At 40.5% G+C, this 20,513-nt stretch overlaps 1 protein-coding gene across 5 annotated transcripts in view; it reads right to left on the bottom strand.

Moving 5' to 3' along the window:
• The window catches only part of eml5 (EMAP like 5), a 182,682-nt gene that overhangs the window by 123,665 nt on the left and 38,504 nt on the right, over positions 1 to 20,513 (bottom strand). For all 5 annotated transcript variants that reach the window (XR_009067090.1, XM_057858649.1, XM_057858650.1 and 2 more), the window contains exons 3-4: positions 10,710 to 10,808; positions 3,929 to 3,997 (exon numbers count right to left, since the gene is read on the bottom strand). Coding sequence is in view for 4 of the 5 variants with exons in the window: in XM_057858649.1 (XP_057714632.1) it covers positions 3,929 to 3,997; positions 10,710 to 10,808 (168 nt within the window). In the remaining variant the exon portion in view is untranslated. The remainder of the gene's footprint in view (positions 1 to 3,928; positions 3,998 to 10,709; positions 10,809 to 20,513) is intronic.

The raw sequence follows: 20,513 nt of genomic DNA, 5'->3' as shown, positions 1-20,513 counted from the left end.
GCCTGTCTGAGCAGTCCACTGTCCGACAAAGCCAAGGCAGACCTGCTCTGCAAACACTCAAGATGCTAATTGGAGCATTCCAACCCTGTGGTTTTGCGAGTGCGAATGGGAATGACTAATGAGGACCTCAATGCTCACAAAAGATATGCTGATTAGGGTCAGATGACCATTCTCTGGATACAAAAGGGATTTGTATCAACTGATCCACCTTTGGTAGTTCTAGTGTTTTAAATACTCATAGAAAAATCAACCCCTAATTTCACAAAAAATGCTCAAAGTGTATAGGGTTAAAGCTAATGATGATTGACAGGTTTGTAGCTTTGATCTGGCGAGTGACGGCCCGGTAGCTCGACGAACACAGGCGCAAATGTTTTAATCATCATTTAGTCAATCTTATTTGTCGAGAGGCTGTTCTCAGCAGTGTGAGCTTCAAAGCGTGAGTAAAGTTGAATGGACTCACTCATATGAATTATATGAATGTTATGAAGAGTGATTAAAGTATGGATTAAAGTAAAGGTGATGGAATGAAAAATGTGGGTGCGCCTGCATTTCGTCCTTAAGAAAAAAGTTTCGCACACCAGTGTAATCAATGCAAAAAGTAAGTGTGGAGCCTTGGCAAATTGGGTTGGGCATAGAGCAGGGCGGTAAACCGAAAATTTACCGTTACCGAAATTCTTCACGATGACCGACGTAATTTTGACCATGTCGGTAAATTCGGTAATTTAATAAAAGAAGAAAATATAGTCTTTTCATCCCGCTTTGACTCTGTGTTGTTCGGCTATGTTCATTCCCCTTTAAGAAAGCAGACAGTGTGCTTACGTTGGGAGTCACATGGTTTTCAGGAAGCCAATCAAACAGAAGCCCGGTAGGCTAACGCTAGCTGCTAACGCTAGTGGATAAACAGTGCACGTTTCTTTTTAAAAGTAAAGTTGACAAATTGCCTCAGCATTACATATCTTCAATAGAATTAAGTGGATGTCGTCTATTTCAACCAGGAGATCGTGTCGTCATTAAGTGTGATTTACACAATTAAAGTTGACCTCTTTAAGCGTGTGTCATTGCTTTTGTCTGTGAAGATGTGTTCAAAGCAGTATTTGTAATACACGACAGTGCTAGTCTTGTAAGTGGCTCGTCCTAGATGACAGGGAGTAACTATGTATTGTTTATTTTTTGTAAAAATTACAGTACAGTAAGCACAGTGTTTGGGAACAGGAATATTATTTATTGCATACTGTAAGGATTTCCAAAATCATAAGATGTAAATAATTGAGCCGAATAAAAGAAAGGAAAGGTTTGTGAAACATTTTATTTTTTAATTAAGTATCATTTCTGGGGGCCGGGTGGATGTGTCGTATTTGTATCTATTCTAAATATCTAAACGTATGCCACTATCTAGTGTATAACAATGCGGAATGAATTTAATGAAATTCAAGTGATGATATTTTTCAAGTCATACAAGCTGTTATAAATGTTCACACAAGAATTCTTATTGTTTACAAGATTTTTTTAATACTTAATGTTTAGACTGCATGTGCAATTGTTAAATTGAAAGCTGGTAAATAAATTTAACGAGAAACTGTTAATTTGTATTCCATGCATTGATTCAAATTTTCAAATTATATAACAGTTTGCTTGGGCGAATTTATCGTCATTTATCGTTATCGAGGTAAATCTGCTCAATTTATCGTGATACGTACTTAAGGCCATATCGCCCAGCCCTAGTTGGGCATCAAGCATCAATGGGATTCGGGACTAACACTCAGGTTCTCCTGAAACAGTTCCATTTTTTTTATTTCGATAACAAGCTTCGATGCCCTGACTGACCGAAAAAATAGCTGCCGAACAAGTGTCTAATTTAGCTCGGCACAGAAACGTGTTGCTTTGCTTCACATAAGTGACAACAAAGTAACAGTTAACTCAGCAGACTGATGCTGCATTCAAGGAAGGTGGGAAGTCAGAGTTTCCAACATCTGATCTGGAAAAATATCATTAGTACGCCTCCACTATTTGATCGCTTATGAGAAGTTAGGTTTGTTGGAGGTCAAAATGTCTTTTGAAGGCCAAAATAAAAAACAGCTTGTGGCGATCAGCCATCTTTGCTGAGAACGAGTGACCGAAGCACTCCTCTTTATTGGGGTCGTATTACACATCTAAAAAAAAATAGTTCAGCAGAATGAAATGAATTACTGCAGTTTGGTGTGACATTGTTTTGGCCGCATGAGTGTTTTGAAACAATGATCTGTGTTTTCAATTTATTTAACTATGTTGGATCTGTTCGTAGATCTGTATCGTTTTTTTATTGGCATGCTATAATGGTGCCATTGACTCGCTCTAGCTTAGCCACTCCGGATCCCTGAAACTAACAAATAACTTGCAAATGAAACTAAATTTGTTGACATCAACTCTGCCAACTAACTAAACCCCTGCTAATTTAAAGAATAAACCTAATGTCAAAACTCCTCAACTTCTGCTTTGAGATCAAGTGACAGAACACGCCTGACAGCCCTTAACTAACTTGTAGAAATACCACCTAAAAAAAAAGATGCAAAACAATAAATGCCTGCAGCATAAGACACTCTAGAACAGGGTTCCGCAAACTTTTTCCTGTGAGGGCCACATAACTTTTCCTTTCTCTGATGAGGGGCCGGGGTCAGACAGAAAAGCTGTGACGATTGCAGGAGTGCCTAAATGTAAAAATTTATTGTTTTTCAGAAAGCCACAATCAAATAACCCTTTCTGGAGTCTTCATGGAACAAAAGTGAATAAAATAAAAATTATAAAGATTATAATATAATATAATATAATTAAATAGATGATAACCAAATAACCCTCTCTAGGTTCTTCACAGAAAAAGCCAAGAAATAAATAACAAAGGTATATTAAAAAAAAAAAAAAAATTCAGGGGGCCGGAAGTTTGGGGACCCCTGCTCTAGAACATAGGCATAAGAATATGTGTAAATCTTTTCTCTGTGGGCTTTAGAAAAATGAATACCTTTGTGAAAGTGCACTCCTGTGGAAAGAACATCATATTTAAGTTCAAAGACTGATATTTATATACAAGTTAAAAATAGCCCTGTGAGAAATTCATAGCAAAGTTAATTGAAAGTTATTCTCATTTTTTTTTTAAAATAATCGAGAAGTTAAGAAATTAATATAAACTAGGCAATTTGTTGACCCTGCCTATTAAAATAATCGGAATCAAGAATCATTTGGAACTGGAATCGAAACATGGAATCGGAACCGTTCAAATTCAAACGATGCCCTACCCCACTTGGCAATATATATCACAATTTTGTTTTTTTCCCCAATATCGTTCAGGCCCAAGTTATATGTATTTTTTTTTTACTTTTTAAGGGCTAAAAACTAACAAAAAATGCTGAAATACAATGGCATTGCTAAAAGATACAAAAATATATACGTTTTATAATCTGCAACAGTCCTGAAAAAGTGGAAGCGGAAGTACTGTTTAAAGTACAGGACTGCAACATGAGTCAACTTTTGTTCAAATAAAAACAAACAAAACTTTTTATTCCAGTATCAGATCGGGACACGGTATTGGCAGATTCTCAAAATCAGGTGACTCCGACTCGGGTGCAGGTGCAAAAATATGCGATCCGGACATCCCTACTATCTCCAAGTAAGCTTTGCACTCAGACATTGTATTCAAGCAGATAGTTGCTTCCTGGTCCCTCTTCTTTCTCCCAATTGGTTTAAACATCAGATGACCGAGGAAGTGATTGGACAGTTGAGGTTGGCAAGACCGAACTGTACGACGAATCAAAACTATTTGTACATCCAAATGTTGTGGTGTTAAACAAAATCGCACACATCATACTCCAGGTTTCGGTTGAACAATTAGACAAATGAAAACACAGTAAAGTCATTTGTTCTAATAGTGATTTTGTATGTGTGTAAATGTAAAAGGTACCTTGATATGTTTGACTCCGCAGCTCACGAGCTTACTCGGCTGGTACAAATCCCACGATATGTCAAATATCTGCAGGATGAAAGTGATATATCAGAGATGAACTCTCAACATTCTATTGAGAGCTTATTCTTGAAGCATTTATTTTGCAGTTGTGCTCGTGTTTGTCAGATATGTGGCAGATAAATGAAAGGAGAGTGGAGAGTGTTACTGTGTGTGGGTTGTATTACAAAACAACAGATGCTGTGTATCGTCAGCATCGTTTCAAAAATCCTTTTTGATTAGCTGTGTGGTGCCTAAAATCTGCTTTACTTCATCTTTTCCTTAAAGTGCCTGTGACACGAAAAAGCATGTTTATTTCATAATACATGCGGTATTTTATGCCCCTGAATGATATGGACCGCTTGGATGTGTGTGGAAGCGATCGCTATATTTATTTAGTTTTTTGAATCCCGCGCCATGAAAATGAGTGACTTACGGCTTCGGTCTTGCATTGAGGAGGAGGGCGCTGTGACGTGTACGGTAGAAGACGTTCTCTTCACTATACAGTGTACTGTTGTGTATGAGGACGAAGGATTCAGCTGATTTTGCGGATTAATACTTTTATTTTTTGCATCACGCCAGCCAAACGGCTGCAGAAAAATCATTCTGTATGCGGGAGAGGCGTATGCGCCTTTTTGGAGTTTCAAAAGGTTCCCATTCACCGTGGATATTTACTGTGGGACCATTGGACTTACAAGGAAGTGAGTAAACATCTTGTTTTGTATTATGTCAAATACCAATACAGTGATTACAAAGTAAACACTATAAAATTCCTTTAAATAAAGGACTACTTACGTTTGATCATTGATAGGCATGTAAAAAGCTATCCTCATGCTCATTAGCAGTTAGCTGTTAGCGCGTTAGCTACACAACAACTCCAGCCACCCTCCTCCAGGGAACGAACTGTAAATTGCTCTCCGCCGTGCGGTTTGCCGATCCGCAAAGAAACTCGACAACCGGGTCGTCATGTCAAATAATCCAGGCTAGTTATGTGTGATTTTCCACTTCGAAGACTTTGAAACATCCCTCGGTTCGGGTTAGCATGTCGGCTAGCTGTCACTCTTTCTGGTCTGTTTACATTCTCCGAAGCCGGGGAAGGGAAATTACATATGTCCGATTTAGGTGTCATAAAATATCGTTCGGGAGGTGTGACAGTAAAGGTGAAGTCGACTGTTTTGACCATTATGGAGTAATTTTGCCATTTCGTCTTGAATAAATGGATTTTTATTATTTTATATTCCATTTAGCACAAGATTGTTATTTGTCATGACCATGCCATTTATTTAGCAATTGGGGAAAGTACTTGGGTAAAAAGAATATCCTGTAAAAATATTGAAGTAAAGAGACAGAAAAAATGACATTTTGCCGCTCTCTTCGTCGCGTTTTCCTCATTGTGAATAGTTCCCCCTCGACGGGCTGACTGGTCCTTCTCAAGCCATTTATATAGCTATTGGGGAAAAATACTTGGATAAAAAGAATATCCTGTAAAAATATTGGGAGTAGAGAGACTGAAACAATGACATTTTGCAGCTCTCTTCGTCGCGTTTTCCTCGTTCTGAACAATTCCCCCTCAATGGGCTGAATAGTAAAACCGATGAGCCTAGTCTACTGCTGACGTCATCCACCTGTTGGGGACGCTAAAGCCCTATAATGGTAGGCGTGGCTAACCGGCAGATTAAAAGACTAATTTCTCGTCATCTGCGCTTTGCTAAATTGTTGTATATAGTCGAATCGTCTCAAAATATGATTCTAATTCACATAATAATGCCATTTAAGACTTTTTTTCTGGTGTCATATGCTCTTTAAAGGGATCCTCGATCTTAAAGACATGTAGGCTCTAATAAACTACAACTGTTCTCTTGTACTAAATATGTTGTTAGAAACACATAAAATGTTAAATCAATGGCAATATTTGATTATATTTAGTACATATTTTGACCGATAGTTGGCGCCATGTTTTGCGGGTTCTGAGAGATGACGTAAATGGGACATTTCCAATTGTGTACAACAATTGTGTATGGCTGCCTAAACTCGCTAAGTAAAATGCCACCGTGTGCTGCTTTTGGATGCAATTTCCAGTCAAATGGAAACAAGGGGAGTGATGTGAGTCTCCACAGATTTCCTATTGACAAGAAGAGGAGAAAGGTTTGGGAAAATGCCTGGAGACTGACAACACTTCCCAAAGACCCAAGGCTTTGTTTTCGCCATTTTTCTCCAACCGCGTTTGAGGCTTTTAGTCGACGACAACTTATGAAAGAGCTCACCGGAGCGGCTGGATATAAGCGGACACTTGTTCCCGTCAGATGACGAATTTAATGCGGACAGTCAGCCACGACACAATCCCGATCCTGACCATCACACGTGTGCATTCATAGTTTTATTACATTCAGTGAGAGTTTACAATGTCAATAGTCATGAAAATAAAAATGCACAAATGACACGGTGTATTCAAACTTTTGGCCTTACTGTATGTAAAGCACACGACAGCTCTGGATGCAAACAATCTACATAATTATATTGGAATAAGTTTGATCACGCAATAGCTGTTAGCAATATCTGCTAACAAAAACCGGCATACACTCTTGCTCCGTTGTCATTGAGACGCACTTGCCGCAAGTACACCAGTTTTGCCAAACTCTTGTCTCATCAGGTATTTCCTGCTCTGCATTTTGCCTTTGCTGCTGGTCTTGTAAACGACCAACAATGCGGTCATGCTCTTCTCTTTTCCGCTCTGGTTCAAATTGGAAAGGCAAAACCGCCGACATCATGGGGTAGCTAGCGAGTGACACACTTTTTTTTTTTTTTTTTAAACGAGTGACAAGCTGGAAGTTCGGCAGCGGGCCATGTGACGTCACCGCACTGCGACGTCAACAAGAATGGCGACCTATTAGTTAAAATAATTTTACAAATTTTATGAAAATGAAAACATTAAGAGAGGTTTTAATATCAAATTATTATAACTGATACTAACATTTATCTTTTAAGAATTACATGTCTTTAAGATCGAGGATCCCTTTAAGGCATTTCCCTTCAGTCCGCCAAAGCGAATCAGTTGCCTCCTTCTAACCCTGTCTTTTGCATCCTCTGCTACACCTTCATGTCCTCTTTAACTACATCCATAGACCTCTTTTTTGGTCTTTTAGACCTCCTACCTGGAATTTGGAAACTCATCAACCTTTTGCCATTACAGAGATCCCTTGCCAAACTGCGCTTCAAAATTTACAGTTTCAGTTTTTCGCGGATTTGGAGGTACTAGGGTGTTTTCGGCCATTTTATTTGGTTTTTCGTACATAACTTCGGCTAGGAAGGTCGTAGAGACTTGGGACCGGTACCAGCGTGTTCGGCATGGAAAGACCCTTTCAGGGAACCACTCGCCGAAAAGTGTACCATTTTTGAATTAGGGACGCAAAAGCGCAGGGCGCGATTCTCATGTCAAGCGGTTTTGCGCCCATGACGCAAACGGAAATAACTCGAGAAGGGGAGGTCGTACAGACGCGGGAATATGCTCTCAGCACGTTCGGCGTCGAAAGATGGTTCCTGGGAATTCCTTGCCAAGAAGTGTACCGATTTTGAATGAGTTGCCCAAATGTGCAGAGTTCACAAGCACATTGAAGCTCACGCGTCAAGTGGGAATAACCGGGGAAAGGAGGGTCACGGGTGAAATTCTAAGACACTTCTGAATGAAAGTCAACCCTTCCGAGTTGTCGGGTATCAAGATCAACTTCCTCCAACCGCCAGAAGTGTGTTTTTCAGCCATTTTTGGGTTGGAGGGTTTCGGGCGTAACTTCCTCAAGGAAGGTCGTTGAGACTCAGGACCACTTTCAGCATGTACTGTACTGTACTTTAGGCTCCCTTGACACCTGTGCATTGTGTCATTTTCATCATTTTCATTGAAGTCCACAGGTGTTTCTTGACTATCATCATCATCATTGTTAGTCAAGGAAGGAACCGCTGGACTCTAATGTGTCATTTTATTTTACAATGTTAAGATGTATACATGTATTCTACTTGCCTGGTACACCAGACTCACCGCTGTTCCAGCTATTGAGTCTGGCCACCATTCACGCGGATACAATTTCCAGGGCAGAGCAAGCCACAGCAAACAGACAGCGGAGTGGACCAATCAGCAACGGGCAGACGTGACGTTAGTAAAATGACGAGGGAAGGACGAGGGACTTGCGCGTGGAAGTAAACATACGAAGAGAGCGGAGTTTATTCAACATGGCTAGTGCGAGACAGACTGTTGTCACTGGCTCGTGTCGGTTGGTAATTTAAAACTGATTTTACCGTGGATTGGAACATATTCTCGGCTCTCCCGTTCACCATCTGTGTTGTGGAGACGACTTCCGACGCGCAAGAGTGACGTTGCTCGTTAAGAACACGTCACGCAAATAAACGAATCTGATTTGTCGATTGATTTTGTACCTGCTCGAGAGGCCGTTAATGGGCTGGTTCCCAGACTATACTCTCAGTGTTTGAAAAATACAGGGAGAATGGTCTGGCAGAGCCAGGCAAGTATTCTACGGATGTCCCGATCCGATTACGTGATCGGAAAACGGTCGCATCACGCCATTTTTCAAAGGATCAGAATTGGATGAAAAGGATCGGGTTTTAAAAAAACATATATTTATGTTTTTCTGCTTCATGCTCATACAACATTACAGTCTCTCACCCTCCCTCCTGCTAAGCAGTGTGGCCAAATTGTCCAGTATGTGTTTGGCAACTTTGATCTTACCAGGGAAACTTGGTAGCTCTACGATCAAAGGCAGAAGGCAATGGTGTAAGTGAGAGGCTGTTCTCAACAGCGTGAGCGTCAAAGCGTGACTAGATTTGCGTGGACTCTCTATATTAAGCATCTAATAAATACAAGCATTTTTCTACGTTATTCTTGCTTAAAGATAATTCACATTATGATGGTGGCACAATGGGACAGTAACATGTTTGGAACTTTTGTTTAAAAAAACACAACTTATTTTTGGTATCTGCTCGGTACTAGGTATCGGCAGATTCTCAAAATCAGACTCGGACGCAAAAATATGCGATCGGGACATCCCTAATGGACAAATAACTGTTGTCTTTGATATATCATAATTATTACATTAATGTGCTTAAAAGGCATTCATAGATATAAGGGTTTTTTTTTTTAATAATTTGGAATAATAGGGAAATTTCTCACATGTAATTTCTTTCCAACCCTGTTAAATCTGAATATATGGCGGAAAACACTCAGGTGACCTGAAGTTCTGCTCTGAGACCCCCAATTTGGCCAAATTTCCAAATTGTCCGATATCCATGTTTGATACATCATTGGAAAGCTTAAAATCTCAATTTTCTGGGGGAAGAAAAATTTTGAACAGGAGGGCATTTTTAAAAAAATAATTTTTAAAAATGTTTTTAAACAGCAAAACCCTATTCGGAGGTGAGAGCACGCGAGAGCAGAATTACAGACGCCATGACTTTAACGAGATATTATCGCGTACTAACCTTGTTTCGATCCAAAAACTCCATGTAGCATGTATCACTGAGTGTCAAGACACAGCTGTGAATGGCCACAGCTGGATTTTGGGGGGATTTTATGGGTGAAACATGGTAATATAACAAGGGTCGCGATGCAGAAATCACAGACATCAAGGAGTGGTCGAGATTTTCTTTTTCATACATTTACCCTTTTAAATATTTTTATTTTTCAGTTTTTCTTTGTTTGGATCGATTACTTATTTAACATATCGGCGAAAATGCGACAGTAACAAAAAAAATACAATTAAGTGATAGTTATGAGGTAGATATCCATGACTTTTTTACAGACACCATTTTTTTTTCATTGTGACGTAATTTGTTTAAAAGTTTAAAATAAGCGAGTGAATAATTTTTTTTAAAGGAAATATTAGACATCAATTAATGAGTCGAAGCTAAAAACGACAGATATTTTGAATAATAAATATAAAATAATTACCTTCGTTGTATGGCTGGGTTGAAACAAAAGCGGTTGCGCGACGTCTGTAAACTGGGGTTTCAGTAAAACGGACAAATTAAAAATAGTTTGGGGGCTTAAAGCGCTATGAATCTGCTATGACAGCATATAGACATATTGTTTTATCAAACAACAGTTCTTTTGGCTTAATATGCAGCAGTTTCTTTTAAAGAGCAGTGCAAGAGCAGCAACTGCTTCTTTAGTCTTGTTTGTGTTTTCCGCAATATACATTGAACACAAAAACATTTTTTTCTTTTTTAAAAGTAAATAGGCTCGGCCTATACTTCACAGATGTTCGATTTTCACGGGGCGGAGTGGTCAAGATTAACCTCAAAAAACAAGGGATCACTGTATACTCCCTGTCTCTCCTCTGGACATCCCCAAACCATCTCAGTCTGGCCTCTCTGACTATCTCCAATTTCTTTAACATGTGCTTTCCCTCTGATATGCTCATTCCTGTTCCTATCCATCCTGGTCACTCCCAAAAAGAACCTCAGCATCTTCATCTCTCCCCACATGTTCCCTGCTCTCACTAGAGATCTGCAAACATCATAGTCCATGGAGATTCCTCTCTTAACTCATCTGTTATCCTGTCCATTACCATCATGAAAAGAAGGGACTCAGAACTGATCCCTGATGTAGTCCCACCTCCACGTTGAACTCCTCCAAACTCATAATAAAAGCAGGGACTCATTTATTTAGTTCATTGCACAAGCCCTAAATTTTGCAAACAAGAGTGATCAATGCTCAGCAGTGGAGGAATTTATTTACCCTGTCCGTATGGCCTGGTGCAGCTGCCAGAACTTTGCCTCTCCTCCAGTCCCACACGCAGATTGTGTTTTTAGAGTCCAAGCCCACCGACACCAAGCACTGGAGACAGAAACACAAATTATTAGAGTGTCCGGGAATACCGGCCACCTGAAAACATCGGCCGATAAAAGCATTTAAAATAATAATGGAAAATATTGGTATCTTGCCAATACGTATGCTGTATTACAAGTAAATGTCCAGGCCTGCAGCCTTTGTGCAGGGGATGGTCACAGCTTAGCACAGCAGCTGTGCTAGAAGTGACCATTAGATGTCTCAAAATTAAGACGCTTGAGATTTAATAATTGAGGGAAAGACCCTTATCACTCATGGCGCACAAATGAAAAATAATGAATTACACACTCATCACATATACAGTGGGGCAAACAAGTATTTAGTCAACCACTAATTGTGCAAGTTCTCCCACTTGAAAATATTAGAGAGGCCTGTAATTGTCAACATGGGTAAACCTCAAACATGAGAGACAGAATGTGGAAAAAAACCCAGAAAATCAGATTGTTTGATTTTTAAATAATTTATTTGCAAATCATTGTAGAAAATAAGTATTTGGTCAATACCAAAAGTTTATCTCAATACTTTGTTATGTACCCTTTGTTGGCAATAACGGAGGCCAAACGTTTTCTGTAACTCTTCACAAGCTTTTCACACACTGTTGCTGGTATTTTGGCCCATTCCTCCATGCAGATCTCCTCTAGAGCAGTGATGTTTTGGGGCCGTCGTTGGGCAATTTATTACTTATTTTCCACCATGATTTGCAAATAAATTCTTTAAAAATCAAACAATGTGATTTTCGGGGGGCGGGGTTCTCACATTGTGTCTCTCATGGTTGAGGTTTACCCATGTTGACAATTACAGGCCTCTCTAATATTTTCAAGTGGGAGAACTTGCACAATTAGTGGTTGACTAAATACTTATTTGCCCCACTGTAACTACTACATCACCAGAAAGAAACAGTCACTAAGAAAAGTAATCACGATAATTACAAATCTGTGCAAAAGCCCAGCGAAATGCATCTTGGGAATTGTCATTGCATTGGCATGCCCTATGATTGCCTGCAAGTATTTGTAATGCTTCAGTCGCCCCCAGTGGCGCTTTGATGTAACTCGCATCAATGGGATTTATTTGTGTTATTCCTTTTATTAAGTGACGGACATTTTGGCTCATTTTGCATCATTTTTTTGGTCACTTTTTCTATAACTTCAGTTGAAGTTGTTCTCTTATTGTTCAGAGAATGGGAAATTTTCATTTGAAAAAAACCTTGAAGAATTTGTTAAATTTATTATTATGGGCCCACCATACAATTAGCAATAATATATTAAGTGCATGACAGCATTATCTAAGAGTGTGACAATATCTCGATACAGCGATATATCGCGATATTTTGCAACCCGATGGGTTATCGATATGCTCCCGCCAAGAATCGATACTTTTATTTAACATATTGGCCATACAATGGAGTATGGATGCTGTAAACTGCTCAATGTTTGTTGAGCAATTCCTTGGCGGTCCACTAGGGGCGCTCGGGAGTGGCGGTGAGGGTAAAGTGCGCACAAGTTGTCTAGAGAAGAAGAGAAGCTCCAAGTGGGTTGAAAAAATAAAAAAGCTCAGTGAGAACGGTGGAGGGAAAAAATGAGAAAAATATTGCTACAAATCACACATGGGGACACACTTTAGATTTTACACCAACAAGAAAGGAAGCAAGGTGAACAAGGACTTTGCTGTATGCAAGAATTGTCTAAGAAAAATAAGTTTCACTGGGAGCTGGTGACGTAGTGGACACTGGAGTTTGTGAGCTTTGCTTTCATCACTTGAGGTAAGAAAGTTTTGCAATGTAATTGACTTTTTAATTACCTTGGTCTTTCCAAAGGAAAGAACAAGGTAATGATATTCTACAACTTTATTGTACTTATTATTATTATTATTATTATTTATTCATCTTATTCTCCGCGTTTTTTTGAGCCAACGCACAGCCTAAACCGTAGCCCCGATCGGCACCGTTCAAGTATCGGCATGACCGGAATTTTCGCGTGACGATGGGAATTTTTCAAAACGCCACGAAAAATTTTCCGTTCGCCCGTAAACGGCAATTTTCCGAAAAAAAAAAAAAGTTTAAAAATGTATCTAGTCCTACAATTTTTGACCAAATCACATAATTTGGGTATCAAAAATTCCGGGACGGTGAGGGGCATAAAAGTTGTATACAGAATTTGGAAAAAACTTACGGTTCCCCAGAAATTTGCCAAAAACTCTCCCATTCATTTCTAATGGGAAAAGTTCCCATTCACTTTCAATGGAATTTACATTGCATTGATGCCATTGACGGCCATGCATGTCGAATCTACTGATGCCAATGTACTTGGATCCTATTGACTATATGGATGTCGATGCCATTGACGGCCATGGACGTCCAAAAATTTTCCCATTCATTTTCAATGGGGAAAAAACAAAATTTCACCAAATCAACAGAAAATGACCAGATATCAATAGGACATGTCCCCCAAACTTCCCTGCTTCCATTGACGCTTATGGGGGGTGCTGCCATTGACGTCTATGGACGTCCAAATTTTTTCCCATTCATTTTCAATGGGATTTTTTTTTTTTTCCCAAAATCAAAAGAAAATGACTACATATCAATAGGACGTGTCCCCCAAACTTCCCCAATTACATTGACGCTTATGGAGGGTGCTGCCATTAACGGACATGGACGTCCAATTCTCCCAATCTTTTCTAATGGCTTTTACTTTGTTTAGTGCCATTGACTGGCATTATGGTCCATTCTATTGATAGACCTGAGTGGGGCTAAGATTTGTATCTCCACAGAGGAAAGACCAAGGTGTAATTTCTCCCGAAATTGCAGTTTCTAGTTGACATGTATTATTTTGATGACATTTGGTGTTGAATGATATAAAATAAACCAGGACCCTAAACTGGATGAAAATGAATATCGAACAAGCCCACATGAATTTACCGATTTATTTGAGAACCAATTTCCATCTAGTTTACGACACAAACTGTTATTACTGTCATTTTGATACAATAAGCTATAAAAATGGTTTGAATAGGTTCCAAGATATATAAAGTGATGTGCATGATAATTAATGTAGCCTACATATTAAAAATAGGTAATTATTGATGTAGCCTACATATTAAAAATAGGTAATTATTGAATTTTTAATTTCTATACATTCAATTCATATTTTTTTTAATTCAATACTTCCAACACACACAAAAAAAAAAAAAATCAGGATTTCAACTCAAACGCTATGAAGTAGCTAATATTTTTTGTTTTATTTTGTTGTTTTTAAGGTGAGGAAGACTGTGACTGAGCAAGTCTGACATCTTAATTGCTGAAGCAGATAGCGGAAGTGCTCAAACCAAGCAACAAAGTTCATATACGAAGAAAAGACCCACCAATTTTATCATTGCCCCACTCCAAGCTCAACTGCTGACACCTACGGCACTTTTTATTTATTTTTTGATCTCTCCAAGCGATATCAGTGGTCGTGGTTGGTTTCTTCTATATGTGCAGGGGCACAATTTGCAGTAGATTTATATTTTACAGCAATGTTGCACAGAAAAGGTGTCACTGTTTAATAAATGACTTAAACAGTATTTTTTTCTATTTTCAAATATCTTTTTTTTTTTTTTTTCCGTTTCAACAGTTGTATCGTAGAATTTCATGTATCCAATTTCTGACCAATACATCGATAATCGCTGTATCGTGATATAATCGTTATCGTGAGCCTTGTATCGCGAATCGTATCGTATCGTGAGGTGCCCTGAGGTTCCCACTCCTAGCATTATCCGTTAAAAAGTTTTTTTTTTTTTAAAAGAGTTTTTTTGTCCAAATGAGAAACAAAAAATCTGCTTTCTACCTTGACTGTGGCATTGCTGAGCCATAATGAAAAGGCTATTAATAATGGCAACAACACAGAGAAGAACAGTTGTCCAGCCCGTGGCGCCTCCAGTGAGCTCATTGGAGTGTTTTTGCTGGAGGAGCCTCCTATAGCTGACTGACTGAGTGAGTAGGCAGGAGCAGCAGAGCAGAAGTGAACATAGCCTCTCTTATGGAAATGCCGTTCCACTCTGCTGCCTGCTTTGCATAGCAGGGGATGTCCTCCTTGATCCGCTGATGATAAATTGCTTTGCTTTTAACTTGTTTCAAGACGTGCCAACGGCTTGAGGACATTTAAACAAATATGTGCACGGATGGGGACTGAAAAAAATTGAAACTGAAGTCCTATTGAGTGATTTTCGTGAAAGAAGTATTTTTTTCATCATAAATGACTAGAACGAAAACATTTCGTCGATGAACAGTTTTTTCATGACAATGACGAGCTAAAAACGTGGCTCGGGAGACTACAACATAACGAGACGAATGCTAGTTTTTGACTGACTAGACGAAAATGCGACATCATTTCTGGCATATGTTCACAATGCGTGACATTTTTACATAGGATGTAGAGTACGTCAGCTTGCATTGTAGCAGAGTTAGGGTTGTATCACTCATGTGAGATGTGCTGCGCCTCTCCCTTCTCACCGGAGTTTAGGATGCATCTCAAGCAGTGTTGTTTTCGTCAACGATGATAATAACGAAAATATTACGTCAACGAACAATTTTTTCATGACGATGACGTAATGATGACGGGCTAAAAACGTGCCTTGGGGGACTAAAACATAATAAGATGGATGCCAGTTATCGTCTTACGGGATGAAAATTCACTATAGCTTCCGTCATTAGTTCACAATGTGTGATATTTTCTTATTGTATGTGTGGTTAGCACACATTTTATCAATATTTGCTCGTGTCACTCATGTGATGTGTTGCGCCTCCCAACCCGACCCCTAAATAGACACACACACGCCTGTGCCCATTCCAGGCTCCTTTAATAAAACACATGTCAGGTGCTTGGTAAGTTTTGTGTTCTTATCTTGGCTATGCCATGTTGCTTTAGCCTTTATAGGTCTGTGCTGAGTGATCATCACACACTAAACTAACTTGTAGCGCTAGCATAGCGTTCGTATTTGCATAACGTTCACATTAGCATTTAGTGCAGTGACTCAATGAGTCTTTTTACACTCTTGGACAACATTTTACATACAGTTCGTGGCATCAGGGTAAGTTTAATTAATTGCAAATAATGTGCTGTTTTCCTGCTGAATGTGTATTATCATCATGAAGATGTTGAAGTTCACAGTTAGATTTGTTTTCCTATCTTGGCAAGAGAGACTACGCAATGTTGCTTTAGCCTTTAAAGGTCCGTACTAAGTGATCATCAGATGCTAAATGTAACTCCTAGCATTAGCATAACATTCGTGTTCAGCTAGCATTAGCTTCAGAAGAGCGAACATCCTTTTAAAACACTGGCCAGTCTAAAGCAGAGCCACTTGGCTTTTCTGGTCAGTAAGTCTGGAGGATGTTAAACGTTTGGACAACCCCCCATACGGCTGGTGGCTTCTTGGTAGGTTTAATTCAAAATAATGTACTGATGAGTGTGTATTATCGTCACAAAGTTGGTGTTAAAATTGTAGATGCTACAATATGAGCTCGTCTGTGTATGTTAATTTCAAACTGTTGGAAACCTTATTTATTTTTGGACAAAAACTTTTGGAATTTTACAGACGCAAACATTTTGAGTAACTGCATTGACTAAAACATTTTGAAATGACTAAACTATAATTAAGACTAATAAGTATTTTTGTCCAAAAGACTAAGACAAAAATTACAAGCGCTGCCAAAAACAACACTGCATGTTATGTCCTCTGGTCTTATGTTGACTACTTTTTGGGTTTAATTTCTTTCTAAGATTGTACATTGTTCATCCGTCCACAGGATGTCGCTATTGTAACTCTGACTTTGCAGTTTTTCTTTGGTATTGCTGTTTGCGCTCGGCTTCCCCTAGTGGCGACTTGCTGTAAGCAGCAGGCAGAAAGAACTTTTTATTTCAGTTGGAAAAGAGGCCTTGAGGTGTTAAGACGTTACACACCTCCTCTGCACCATACATCGTTGGGAACCCTTGACAAAACAAAATCTGTAAGTTTGTACGTTTTAACAGTGGGTTAGATGTAATTTTGGTGTGTCTATTCTGTTATTTTGTTGTTATTTATGTGGCGCGAACCCACACGTTTTTGTGCTAAGCTAAAGTAGCCACTTCATTTCATTTGCTCATAATGGAGCCAGTTTTCTGTTATTTACATAAACATGTAATTGTATAGAACCTTTTATTTTGTGTATAACATTTGTGTTTTATGTATGTTTCAGTTTTACCACACACGCACACGCACGTTCACGCGAAGAAATAAATGAGAGGAAGGAGTTTGGGCCTCCATTTTTCTTTGTTGGTTTAGCTCGCTGCCAAAGTCGAGTAGCCATACGCTCGGCTGAGGGCAGAAGAGTAAAAAGATTTTCAACACATCAAGCACCCAAGATGTCTCAGCAAGAAGTTTCACCACCTATCAGCCAAGTGGTCACCAGGTCGGAGGCCAGTCATTCTCATTCTTCACGCCGGTCCAGAACGAGTCAAGCTGCTGCACAAGCACGAGCAGACGCCGAAGCTGCCTACGCCAGAGCACGGTGCGCCAAACGCCAAATCGATATGGAGGTCGAGAAGGCACGCATCGAGGCAACACTACACGCTCTGAAGACGGAAGGTGAAGCAGAAGCAGCGCTCGCCGCAGCTAAAGTTTGGGAGGCGACGTTCGAAGAAGAGGAGCGCGCCCAAGTCGACCTCAGCGAGCAAGGGGTATTTTCCAAGACACCCCCCTCCATCAGGCGTGCACAAGAGTATGTGCATGCTCACTTTGACGACCAGCGTGTGCAAGCAGATGGCACACAAACGCCAAACACTGAGCACCTGGTTAGGCACAATGACTCTCAACAACCAGAAAATAGCCCAAAATCAGCTGGTGCTTTTCCACATGTGCGTCACATCGACATCGCTGACGAAGAGCATCTCCAATCTCATCGTGCGAGAACGGACATCTCACACCAGCCTACACCTTCAGCAACCCCACAAAGTGAACTGTCCAATTTAGCAGCCTATCTAGCACGGCGTGATCTGCTGACATCGGGGTTCAAGGTTTTCGACAACCGGCCAGAGTCCTACCTGTCCTGGAAGTCCATGTTCTGCAACGCGACGGAAGGCCTCAATCTCAAGCCCAGCGAAAAGCTCGACCTTCTCACCAAGTGGCTCGGCGGGGAGTCTCTTCAACATGCTCAGAGGATCAGGGCGGTCCACGTGAGTAATCCACAGGCAGGTCTCCAACGTCTTTGGCAGCGGCTAGACAAGACTTATGGCTCTCCAGAGGTAATTGAATCCTCACTCTTCCAACGGTTGCAGACTTTTCCAAGAATCTCCAACAAAGACACTCACTTACTGCAGGAGCTTGCTGATCTTCTGTTAGAGCTATCGTATGCCAAAAGTGAAAGTTATTTGCCGGGTCTTAGCTTTCTCGACACACCAAGGGGCATAAACCCGATAGTTGAAAAACTCCCATATGGACTCCAGGAGTCATGGGTTACACAAGGTACCAAATACAAAAGGGAAAACGGTGCAGTCTATCCACCTTTTTCGTATTTTGTGCGGTTCGTAAATGACTACGCTGAAATGAGAACAGACCCTAGCTTTATGTTACAATGTTCAAACGTAATAAATCCAAGGGTTGATAAGACATCAGTAAGACGAGACAAATACAGAGTTCCATTGGCGGTGAATAAAATAGAGATCAGTCCGGCTAAATTGACAGCACTCGATCCAGACAAACAATGTCCTATCCACCAAAAACCACATTCACTCGTCAAATGCAGGGGGTTTAGAATGAAAACACTAGACGAAAGAAAGAACATTCTCAAAGAGCACGCCATTTGTTTTAAATGTTGTGCGTCCACAAATCACAGGGCTCGAGACTGTAAAGCTATTATCCAATGCTCAGAATGTGATAGCGATGCTCATGTGTCTGCCATGCATGTCGGTCCACCTCCATGGACACCTCAAGACTTTAATCCCCCGACCCAGAGTCACGGCGGGGAGTCTGAGGGCCCAAATCCTGTGAACACAGCCAGTTGCACAGAAGTATGTGGGCAAGGCGTAAAAGGAAAATCATGCTCAAAGATCTGTTTAGTTAATGTATATCGCCGAACTTCTCCAGAAAAGAAAAAGAGGGTATATGCCATGTTGGATGATCAGAGCAATTCATCCTTAGCCAGATCTGCGTTTTTTGACATGTTTAATGTGCAAGGTACCATATTCCCATACACCATGAGAACATGTGCAGGTTTATCAGAGGTCGCAAAGCTGATGGCTTTGTTGTAGAAGATGTAGATGGTAAGGTCTCCATGATGCTGCCTACAATAACAGAATGTGATAGATTCCAGATAATAGAGACGAAATTCCCAGCCCTGAGGTAGCAGCAGCTCACCCTCATTTGCGATCAATCGCTTCACAGATTCCTCCTCTCGACCCACCGGCAGACATTCTTCTGCTCCTGGGAAGGGACATCATTCAGGCTCATAAAGTTCGTGGTCAGGTAAATGGGCCAAACAATGCACCTCATGCCCAGCGTCTCGATTTAGGATGGGTTGTCATAGGTGATGTCTGTCTCTCTGGAGCTCATAAACCCACATTGAACTTATTTAAGACAAACGTTCTAAACAGTGGACGTCCCACGTTCCTCAGTCCTTGCGAAAACACAATCGTTATCAAAGAGAAATACACCAAAAACGATCCACTAAACACACAAGCGGAACTAGGACAACATATTTTCCAACAAACAACAAATGACGACAAAGTTGAACTTTCGGCAGAAGATGCGTTGTTCCTTGACATTATGCACAACAACTTTGCTAAAGATGAGGCGAATAACCGGGTAGCTCCACTCCCATTCCGCTCACCTAGGCGGCGCCTACCTGACAATCGGGAGCAGGCCTACAATCGTTTAATGTCGCTCCGCAAAACGCTGAGAAGAAAACCTGAAATGAGAGCGCATTACGCTGAGTTTATGGAGAAAATATTCAGCAAGGGCCATGCCGAACCAGCGCCCGCACTGGCGCCAGATCAAGAGTGCTGGTATCTCCCTAGTTTTGGCGTTTACCACCCGCAAAAGCCAGAAAAAATTAGGGTAGTCTTTGATTCGAGTGCTCAACTTGACAATGTTTCTCTCAATGACGTGCTCCTCAAAGGACCAGATCTTAACAACACTCTCGTAGGAGTTCTGATGCGGTTTAGGTCCGACCCATACGCCGTTATGGCAGATGTGGAGCATATGTTTCACAACTTTGTAGTACGAGAAGACCACCGTAACTACCTTCGTTTCTTGTGGTTCCAAAATCATGACCTTGATGGAAAAGTGCAAGAATTTGGGATGACTGTCCATGTGTTTGGTAATTGTCCTTCCCCATCAGTCGCCATCTTTGGACTGAAAAGAACAGCCATAGAAGGAGAAATGGAATTTGGCAGTGACGCAAAAGAATTCATTGAACGGCACTTCTATGTAGATGATGGGCTAAAGTCATTCTCTTCCATAGAGCAGGCCATTGATGTTCTTAGTAGGGCGCAGAAGATGCTGGCTCAGTGTAACATACGCCTGCACAAAATCTCATCCAATTGTCCTCTCATAACAGGAGCCTTTCCAACCGAAGATCGTGCTGTAGGCATGCAAGGTCTTGACATTGGGCAGACTACCCCACCAATGCAGCGCAGTTTGGGCTTAGGATGGGAGCTGTCGACTGACCAATTCAAGTTCCAAGTA

The sequence above is a fragment of the Corythoichthys intestinalis genome, chromosome 15 (genome assembly GCF_030265065.1).
Source record: "Corythoichthys intestinalis isolate RoL2023-P3 chromosome 15, ASM3026506v1, whole genome shotgun sequence".
Lineage (NCBI taxonomy): Eukaryota > Metazoa > Chordata > Actinopteri > Syngnathiformes > Syngnathidae > Corythoichthys > Corythoichthys intestinalis.
The sequence above is the reverse complement of the archived record's forward strand: the minus strand, read 5'-3'. Positions and strand labels throughout refer to the sequence as shown.